General features: G+C 38.5%; 1 protein-coding gene across 4 annotated transcripts in view; it reads left to right on the top strand.

Moving 5' to 3' along the window:
- Positions 1 to 203: 203 nt before the first annotated feature.
- myom2a (myomesin 2a) overlaps positions 204 to 10553 on the top strand; it is a 32844-nt gene continuing 22494 nt past the window's right edge. For 2 of the 4 annotated variants that reach the window (XM_065952469.1, XM_020639629.3), the window contains exons 1-6: positions 617 to 786; positions 3133 to 3261; positions 6054 to 6146; positions 6456 to 6591; positions 7336 to 7490; positions 7759 to 7851. In XM_065952469.1, coding sequence (XP_065808541.1) covers positions 632 to 786; positions 3133 to 3261; positions 6054 to 6146; positions 6456 to 6591; positions 7336 to 7490; positions 7759 to 7851 — 761 coding nt within the window. In that variant the 5' untranslated portion in view covers positions 617 to 631. Of the gene's footprint in view, positions 316 to 616; positions 787 to 3132; positions 3262 to 6053; positions 6147 to 6455; positions 6592 to 7335; positions 7491 to 7758; positions 7852 to 10553 lie in introns of those variants that run through there. The other 2 variants (XM_065952463.1, XM_065952454.1) reach the window with 2 other exon arrangements.

The following is a 10553-nucleotide window of genomic DNA, read 5'->3' as shown; positions in this document are numbered from 1 at the left end:
AATCGTAAGCGTTTTACCTACTAGCAGATAATCTTTATATCTTAAGTCATTTAATATATTGAATTAACTTGTGTGAGTAAAAATAGCTGCTGCTGCCAAGGAGTCTTGTACAGTAAGAATTGGGGGTATCACTGTGAGGACTGGCTGTTAAAAATAGCCAGACTGCTGCCCACAAGTGTTGAGCCAAGGAGGACAGGCTGTCTTTAAAAAACCTAAAAAGGTCTCACAAGGCTATCAGTGTTTGGATTTGCCAGAAAATAATTTCAAAATTATCTTTCTGACTCTCGACTGAGTGAATATTTGTGAACGCTGAAGGTAAGGTACCTCTTGTTAATCTAATATGAAGATGTCCTGCCTCTAAAACGAAGGGTAGCTCTAAGCCATTCTAAGATTGATTTAAAGGACTTCTTAAAGGAGTTTCTGTCATTTGGAAATAGTATATCCCTTTAAGAAAACCAGCCATCATTAGTGTTCTTTTATTGTAAACTTCTAAAAGAAGTTTTAAAATATCCTTAAATTTGATAAATGCACTAGAAAAAAAACATACCAGTTTTTAATTCAATAAAACAGTAGTTACAGATGCACACTCTTCATCTCCAAAGTGCAGAATGAGAGGACAAAATTGGGGTAAATGCTATATATAGTCTTAAGTGCGTCCATACATGGGGTGGAAGGGGAACAGCATTCCTCCAGTGACAGGGTAATATTTTTGTTACCATCAGCAAGTGCTTCCCAAGCGGCATCAGGCTGGTCTGCCACCGCTTTGCGCTGTTTTAATCTCTCGGGGTAAGTCACCTTTTCCTAATATTTACTCACCAGAAGGCCAATTTAACTGGAGAATTCATTTTTGCAGGAGATAAAAAAAAAAGGCGAGAAGTGAAGGTGTGAGAAGTGAAATGTGTTAATAAAATGAATGGCTTTGGATAATCTGCCTCCCCTGTGTGTTGTAATCTCCCTGAGCTGTGCTCCTGTACATACCGGGGCATTACGGGGTTGCTGACCCTCTTCTCTTTTTTTTTCACAATTTGTGCCAGCTGGAAAACTATGGGAGAATTTATTTTGTGTTGAAACATTGATTATACTGTATGGAAACATAACAAGCAAGAGGCAGTTTTTTTTAGGTTTGACAGCTGGGTTAGAAGTTCATCTTGTTTGATTTAAAAGATCAGTCTCATTTCCAGCGTGATGGTTTTAATCAAATAGAGTGAGGTCCGGGCGCGGCTGGTAATCGCTCTTTTCTTAATTTCCCTAATCTTGGAATAGGCAGAGTGCTACAAGCTATTCATAGCTGAGCTGTGAGAGGTTGTAAGGTGAAACATTTCAAGTGCTGAGCTCTGGTATATGTAGAAACAATCGCAATGCCTTTTAAATACTGGACTTCTACAAGTTTTACCCCAGAGATAAATGTGTCCTCGTGATATTTATGTAATTCTTTAAAAAAGCAGAGTTATGAGCAAAGTGGTTTGTAATGTATGATGTGTATATTTTCACAGACACAACGAGCATTGCACTAAAATATGATCCTAATACACAGGTGGAATGGGAATGCATATTCTTTACCATAGTAAACATACTGACACTTGTGTAGGAATGGCTCTTTTTTCTAAATGTAAAAGTACTGATTCAACTTCTTGAGAGAAAAAAGTAGCTCAAAAGGATATTACTACCTGCTGTTTTAGTGCAAGTCTAATGAAAGTCGGCTTCATGATGAACGTCTTGCTGCTCTGAACTCACTATGACATCGTCAGCACTGTTGGCTTGATCAATATCAGCCGTGTCATTTAATTTATCAGATTAGCCATTTATTGTGTTTCCCGTATGTTATTGCCGTATCTTTAGAAGTGAAATTTGTTTTTAGGTTTTGAAGGCGGCACTCGATGCTGCAAAATGAAATAGTCAAGTAGTGATAAGTAATGCACCTGTTGAAGAAATGAGAGGAAAGTACAAATATTGAGTTAAATAGTTGGTGGTCATCAAGCATAGTTGGAAACTCTTAAGTAATGAAATATATTTTGTATTTTTAAAAACTCTTCAAGTAAAAAAGTTCAGGTTCTAAAATGTTCTCACATTGTGTAAGTACAAAGTTTCCCTCTGGAGGACATTTCTACCAACTGTTTCTGCAAGAAGAAAGCTCAACCTCGTGTCATATCAGGAATCTTTTAAAAATAAATAATTTTGACTTCAATCGAAATAAGAAATAACATTTAAAATATTCAACTTTAAATATGCTCCGATGTCCATATCAGCTGTTCAAGGACTCCCTTGCTGTTCAGAGTCTGCTCAGATGACGTCGCCTGATTAGCTGGTCCTCCACAATAATGTGTTCCTCTCTTGTCTGTTTTTATCTGTTTAGAAACAAAATCCAAATCAGGTTTCTTCTCATGTACGTAGGTTTACATAAACCACCAATTTGTCTATGTGTTTTTTGGTGCAGCACAATGAACAAATAGATTTTAAAAAAGTGAAAAGCTTGTGAACAGCATTACTCCTATTGTCAGGAACTGAATAAAAAAATAGAGTGAAATGTGTGTGCAAAGGAAAAGGAGAGTTTTGCAGGAAAATACAGGATGATGGTGAAGTGCAAAAACTTGGAGTAAAAATTCTAGACAGTGTGCATTGGAAACAGACTGTTCAAGCATAAAAACAATTTTAAAGTAGATTTTAAATTGAACTTTTTGAGATGCACTGACAGATACATTCAGTATGTGTTATTTTATGATATATGTAGGCTTAAATCTGACTTGATGTTGGGAAGGGGGCACCTAATATTGGAAAATAAAATTTGCATGAATTTACTGATCTTAAATGATCAAAGCCAAAGTAACAACCCAGCTCTGAAATATGAAGGAATAGAAAGTTCAGTTGTCAAAGTTAACTTGTCAGAAACAAATAAAAAAAACTCCAGTTTAATAGAAACCTGAAACTTTAGCTTGAGTATAGAAATAAAGATCATTTACTTCATTACTTTCCACCTCTGTTGCAATCGTGCTTTCAGTACCTGTCAATGCTGCATACTTTACTTTTAAAAGATGACGGCACATGTTCCAGTAAACAGGACAGGACAGACTTGTAATGAGATTGTTTCCATGGCTAACATGTGTTTCCCCTCCCCCTCCTGGTGCTCTTGGCCAGGTCTCCTTCAAGAGTTCCAGTCATGGCTTCCAAAGTCATACCTTGGTATAAGAAGAAGCATGTGAGCCAAGTCAAAACTGATTATGCTTATCATCACACACAAAGCGTTGTGAAGCATCAGACAGAAAGGTATGAAGGTGGTGTTCAGCTGCTGCTTTGAGAAGCTGCTTTGCCAGGTGTAGCAACAGGTAGAGCGTCGAGCTGCTGGGGGCGGGTTTGAAGGAGGCTAGCATACTCCTGCTGCACACGCTTCCTGCTGGCTGTCAAGATTTAAAGCATTGGGGGGCCTGATATTAATAGCCAAATCAGCCCATACCCCACACTTTATTGTCCACTTGGGGAATTTGTTTTGGTCTCCAGTGCTGCGCACCCTTAGCTGGCTCTAGAGTAGAATCAATAATTAAAAACAATAGAAACAAAATCCACATGTAAACATAAAAGCATATACACAAACAACATACATTGTACATTACCCATATTGCAAGATCTGCATAGAAATAACAAAATATATAAGAAAAATAATAACACCATGACACTATTGCACAACCCGTCCTGTACACTCTCCAGAAACATTTAAAATTTTGATCGAGGCTGGCACACAATGGGGGACTTTGTATCGTGTGCCAGATGGTAAGAGCTCATGTTTAGAGTGGAGGATGTGAGATTGGTGAGACAATTCTCTCTGAGCTTGCCTGAGAATGGACTGCTCGTATGTTGACTGGATGGAGAGGTTTTCAGTCATCCTTATAACCATCTCTAACCAGTCTGCACTACACGAGCTAGCTTGGTTTGTAACTGTGCAGAGAGATTATGTACCATGCTGTCATCCTATACATGAGGATACTCTCCAACACAGCCCGGTCAAAGTGATATCACCGTTTCAAAGGCTAATTATGACTTCATTAGCGCTCAGTCTGCAATCTCTGAGCAGCCTGTAAAAACAGTCTCCCAAGCAGCAAGCCCTCCATCCAGGAAACTATCGGACCATAGACTGCATATAAGAAGGAAATGAGGCGCCTAGTTTCTGAATTGAAGCCACTGCTGAAGTGCCTTAAAACTGCATTCTGACTGACAGAGGATAATAACAAGTTAAGTGGATTCAGTAAGAAGTCAAACTGTATTAAGTCAATGAGAAAAGTAAACCCCCTTTTCCCCCGAGGTTTATTACCATTGTAAAACGTTTCCTGGTTTATGGTCTTGATCCCTACTTTTAAGTCCTCTCCTTTTCAGCATGATGTTCATTGGGTATTTGAATAGACATCAAGCAGAGTATGCTGTCATGGTGAAACCTAAAACAAGGACAAAGGTATAGTAATGTGTATTAACCATGGCGTTCAAATATGGCCTCTTCTACTTTTGTAAAGTAGACCTGATAGTAGTACATACCTGAGCCTCTGGAAGCAACAGGTCTAATAAAATTACATTTACCTCTTACTAACTACTGGAGTCAGCTGTCTCAAGTTTCCTTAGGCTATTATGTCAGACCAAATATTATTTTATGACTCATGAGCAAAGCAAATTTAAGCAGTGAAGGTGATAACTCACAGTATATGAGTAAGCAAAATCCTCATTAAAAGGAGAACATTAGAGAGAGCTTGGTTCATGCATTTTAAAGAAAAAGTTTATTACCATATTATACTTATGGTGGTAAATAGTTGGAAAACTTGTTCATTGACCTGTTCATGTTATTTGTTTGGTGAATCATTGAGTCAGTAACCATAGGCCGCAAGTACTTAGGAAGGTATCTGAAATGATTGCTTGTTCAATAACAAAGACATAAAGCTTTGAGAAGATAACAGACCTATCGATACCCAACAACTGACAAAGTACCGCAGTTATAAAAAACTTGTGGAGTGTGTTGGAAATCTTACAGAGTCTTTGGCTGATTTTCTCTTGGGGGGGGGTCTGAAAGCTGTGGAGCTACAACCCTGGACTGGGATACAGAGAAGGCTGTGCTGCTGATGCTCTGCAGCTTCTGCCAGATGTTTTTGGCTTGTTTTGTTCCGCAGTTCATGAGGGACATGCTTTTATTTTACTGGATTGCTCTAGCATGCTTTTAAAAGGCAGACCTGGCTCTGCTATGCGCAGTAGTTTTGCTGAACCTGATACAGAAATTGGAGGCTGCATTAGCTTTGTTGCACCAGTGATCATGGCAGTAAAACAGCCTCAATGCTGCTTCAAGTCGGCGATCAGTTCTGATCATTGGATCCTCCTGTACAGACCTTATGTGTGGTCATGAGGCTCCTGTCTTATGTCAGAGGCCGACCCTTTGAACCTGACCTACCTTTGAGGCCAACTGTAGATACTGATATCAGTACTGACCAAGTTTGTCATGAAGATTTCCATTAGAGTGATTGGAAAAGAAAAACATTGAGGGCCGAGTGTCTTTGATGCAGAACTTTTTTTCTTTCAATTTGATTGTTAAATGGAAATGTATTTTTTATCTTTTAAAAGGGGGTTTTGAGTTTGTTTTTTGCTAAAACAAATTGTGGGTGGGGGGGTATTGGATGAGATTTGCTGAAGTATTTGTTCTTTGCTAGGCAAATAAATTGACAGACTAAGAATGGATTACTTAGGATTCTCTATTGGTGGTTTACAATTCAACTGTTACACAGAGGAGAGATGGTTCTTGAACAGCTACAGAGGAGTTACAACGAAAACTCCTTTTTCTGTGGATTGGTATTATATTTGTTCATCTTTATTAAATGATAAAAGATGGTATTATTTACAAGAAGGACTTCTATTTATCTCAAGATGTCATCATCGTTTTTGTGCTACACTCTGAACTCAAGACAAAAACGCTCTCAGTTTTGCAGATTTTAACACAACTGCTTCTGCAAAACTAAAAAATCCATGTAATGCCTTATGGATGAATTTTCTTTTGAATGTGTGTTCAATAATGAAGAACTTTCCCTCAACAGGAAATCAAGCTCTAAATCATTGAGCCAGGTGCAGGCCCAAGCCACAGAGGCTATGGCGGAACCAGCGTACACCATACCGGCGTTCCGGCAGAGGTGAGTTCTCATTGGCTGCCGTCATATGTCAGTCTATTTAAAGTGTAAGGTAATACAGAACTACAGGCCCTACAAGCTGACTCCAGTCAAGGCAGCACATTTCTTCTGTGTTACTAGTTATTTTGAATATTGTTTTGTAAGGTGTTCATGAGGACGTTTTTGCAGTTGTTGTTTTTTTGAGCTCATAAACTCATTTATCTCAAAACTGTTTGCCATGAGAAACCCAGTGACACTTAAATCATCACTTATACGAATGTAAACGGTTCCTGTATAAGAAGTGGATCAATTGAAGTCTCCATGTTTTGGTAGGACTGCTGAGGGGACAGAGGAGTACCAGAGAGTGAGCACGAATGTTGGGAAAGGATTGGTCGTTATTCAGGAGGAGCTGCAGAGGATGAGGGTTGCTACCAAGGCCAAAGTGGATAGTCTGGCTATCCAGAGAGAGGTGAGGAGAACATATGTACTACGTTAATGATAATATCCTAATGTTGAGTTGTTTTTTGTTTCTCATTGTATATTTTTTATAAATTAATGTTTCCTACAAATTGGCTCATAAACTTAATTTCCCAAACCACAATTTCCATTCACCAGATTAACTGCAGCAATCAGTTGGATGTCAGTGCATTTAATATCTCATCATATGCAGATCACACTTGACATTACATTTAACTGTGACTAACCACCTTGTGCACTGAAACATTGCTCTGACAAGGTGAACTATTTGGAATTTTATCCAGTTTTTAAAAGTACAAAACTGTGAATAACTATTTTTCCAGGGCTAAAACATGTTAGTATTATGAAGATGTAACAGGCTTTAAAACAGACTAATAGTAGATCCCAAACTCTGGAACGCCCTTCAAAGCAGGCCTATCACATTTTTGTCTCCAGTATCATTTTATAGGATCTAAATTAAATGCACAAAGACAGGCGCATGATGCTAACGTTTAAACTTGTCTTTGTCTTGAACATCAGTGCTTACTTCTGCTTGCTGACTTCACCTATTGAATCCTTTTGGTCTGTGCAGTCAGGAACTGTAACTGTTGACGATAACAACATATTTGCATAGAAAGGGATTATAATGATGTCCTCCTCTAGTATCAGTTGGTCTGTGTAGTTACCATGCACCTATCATAGAAACAAATATATAAAAAAGTTTCTCCATTCAGTTCATGTGGTTTTCTTTTTTCAGGTTAAGAACATGATGGTGAAGAGGCTGGATATTTTGGATGATATCCCCAAGATGCCGGACTTTCTGATTGCCCTGCGGCCCCACACAGTGTGGGAGAAGACCCCTGTCAAACTGTTCTGCACTGTGCAGGGAACCCCGAGGCCCATTGTCAAATGGTCAGAATCTTAACATCTCAAACTGATCAGAGATTAAACCACAGTTATAATCTGAAAAGCAGATGATATCGGCTGATTTAGTATTTAGTATTAACCTGAGATCGGCTATAATGAAGTGACTTGATTGAAAAAAAAAAAAAAGTCATGAATTCCCATAAGAATTTTAGATTTTCAAAGATGTGATGGATTCTCCGATTGTTTTGCATTTACAAGTTTTCACTCAAAGCATGAAGGTGTTTGAAGTTTACTGACTGCTGTCTTTTTACAGGTATAAAGGAGGTGTGCCAGTCGACCCCTTGAGTGCTCCAGGAAAGTACAAGATTGAAAACAAGTATGGAGTCCACAGTTTGATCATTAGCAGGTACGACACACAACTTCTTTAAACATTTCAAACAACAATTGTTTCATTTGAACAGTTTTCAAGGGTCAATAGTATCTTCATTAACACTAAACTAAACGTTCACTAAAAAAGATTATTACTGACCATTATTTTGTTGTATTGCTAACAAATTAAGCTGTGTAAGAATCATTTGATAACCCTGGATAATTAACCTCTATGGGCCTGATTTGCTAAAGGTTTGTGTGTCTTAAAACATGTGCAAACTTGATACCACCAGCAAAAAAAGTGCTATCTGATCTACTAACGGCGCGCAGTGAGGATTACGTCTTTCTTATGAGCAAAACAACACGCATTGTCCATTTAGTACATTTGCCTTAATGAATATGCAATATGGGGCATTTCTAGCGTGCAAAATACTGGGAGGAGAAAATGCAAAGAACTGAAGTTAGTACACACATTGCGATTTACCAAGCCTGGCAAAAACTGCGGTGATTGTGACGGTATCTGTATTTAACACCTTTGAAAAGAACGTGCTAAGCCAGGAGACCAGTGTTACGCACAACAGGCTGCTATTACTGAAGTTAGGAGGAGACATAGGTACAATCAAAGAAGGCATAAAGATCACGTTATTCCCTACACATGTTAATATGACATCAGGAAACACCATGATTATACTATATTGTTGCCTATTTATAGCCAACGAAACTGAACATTCCTGAGCGCCACAGAGGACACAGCTCGCACCTCCTGCGCAATGTATGACAATTCATGCAAAAGGTGGAGGGAAGAAAAGAGAGGCCCTGTTTAATGCCGAGGTTTTCTTATAAGCCAAATTTTCTTTTTGTAATATTCCGTTTTATCTGCCATAATTTGAAAATACTGTACGTTTATTTGCCTCTTCCACTGATACATATTTTGCGCTTGCAGTCATCCTGCTTTCCGACCATGACGTAAACCACTATTTAAGACCTAACTTAAATAGTACCGCCTCCACAAGGTTTGCACCTGGTGTCATTCACGCAAATGTTCCGCAAATCGCACACTAACCAAACGTGCAATTCTTTGGAATGAACACGCAATTTAGTTCTCTTTACTTGGGAGCTTAGTTAATCAGGCCCTACGTGGCTACATTTTTGGGTACAAGCTGGAAGCATTATGAGTCTAAGCAGTCGCACTCAGACACGGAACAAAACAAGTGAGCAGTGATCGCCTCGAAGAAAAGGTTTCGGCTCACATCAAATTAAACTATTGAGGAAAATAAGTGTTCCAACTGTAATGACTGGCCCTATGCAATAAATAAGCCTGTTCAAAGTCAGGCGTAAGAAGACTTGAGTACAGGTTGGAGTTCTGTTGGGCCTTAAATCAGAAGCCATACTTCTTATTAAATGTAAAATATAAAAGCCAAAAGCAATCAATTATTTTCATGACAAACAAAAAACAGCACTGAAATAAACTCCTTTGGGAGAGGTGATAATCCCCAGTTTATTTATCTTTATATGTTTTAATTCACTCTATCTTGCAGAGAGGGAAAGGTAGTGTTGTCAGATTGAGGTGTGCCGGCTGGCCGATTCGTCATCTTCAAGACTCCTCAGCTGTTGGCGTAGAAGTGCTGACCTTTGTGTCATTCGAGCCTAGAATTCCTCCCACTGTTGGCTCGCTCTCTCTCTCTCTCTCTCTCTCTTTCCATCTGAGGCATTGGATTTCTCGGTTCCTCGGTCATTGCATTACAGGATTATTGAGGAACCCGTTTTTGTGTCCCTAACTTCATTCCCTTTCTCAGACTCAAAGTGAACAGCTCTATCATATGAAGAGCACAGACTCAGTTTATGTCCCTCACCACATGGAAAATGTCTCTGGTCTTTTAAAATAGTTCAGTCCCGGGTGAAGGTCACATTTCTTCCTTCTATTCTCACCCTCAGTCTCCTCTTCAGTGGCTGTCACAAGGGCGCCACTGCCTGCACACAACTTGTTTTCAAACCTTCATACACGTGAGATTATTTTATCAAAAGAGGCAGAACAAGATGTCTTCTGTCTTTATCCAGGTTTGACTTGAGGAGTGTACAACAGACCTCCGTGTACTCGTCTTTGACTCTGTATATTTCTGCCAAGACTTTAAGATGTGCTGAATGTTGAAATAGTCTTTGTCTAACAAGTTCAACTTTAATATAACCCCTCAACATGTCCATTAGGGATCAATCAACAGCTCTTCAAATCCTGTAAAAGGGCATCCTGTACATGTATGAGCTGAAATGTCAAACCAAACATCTCTTCATAGTTCTTTTCAAGTTTCTAACTCACAACTGACAACTTGGCTTAGGAAAATGTAAACAAAGTAAAAAACTTTCATGAAAATGGCTAAATTGTCTCAATGACAGCCGTCGTCTTGCTTGTTGAACAAATAAAGATATCTATGTTGAATGATGTCAGTCTCATAAGAACAATTTCAACATTTTTGTTCTATTTAGATTATTAGTTCATTAAAAACCTCTGACTTCATTGTGTATTCAGTAACAGTAAAATATATATATCATCATGGACACTTCTTAGAAAATTGTGGTAATCAATTAAACAAAAGGTTTTAGTTAGTTTGAATACATTTGAATGATGTAGATTAAAAAAACAAAAAAAATACTTTGGGTTGCAACTGTCCTTCAGTAACAACCAAAGCTTACTGCAGGATTTATGTAAAACTGAAATGCCCTTAATGACTTGACGAAACGTAT

The sequence above is a fragment of the Labrus bergylta genome, chromosome 1 (assembly GCF_963930695.1).
Source record: "Labrus bergylta chromosome 1, fLabBer1.1, whole genome shotgun sequence".
Lineage (NCBI taxonomy): Eukaryota > Metazoa > Chordata > Actinopteri > Labriformes > Labridae > Labrus > Labrus bergylta.
The sequence above is the reverse complement of the archived record's forward strand: the minus strand, read 5'-3'. Positions and strand labels throughout refer to the sequence as shown.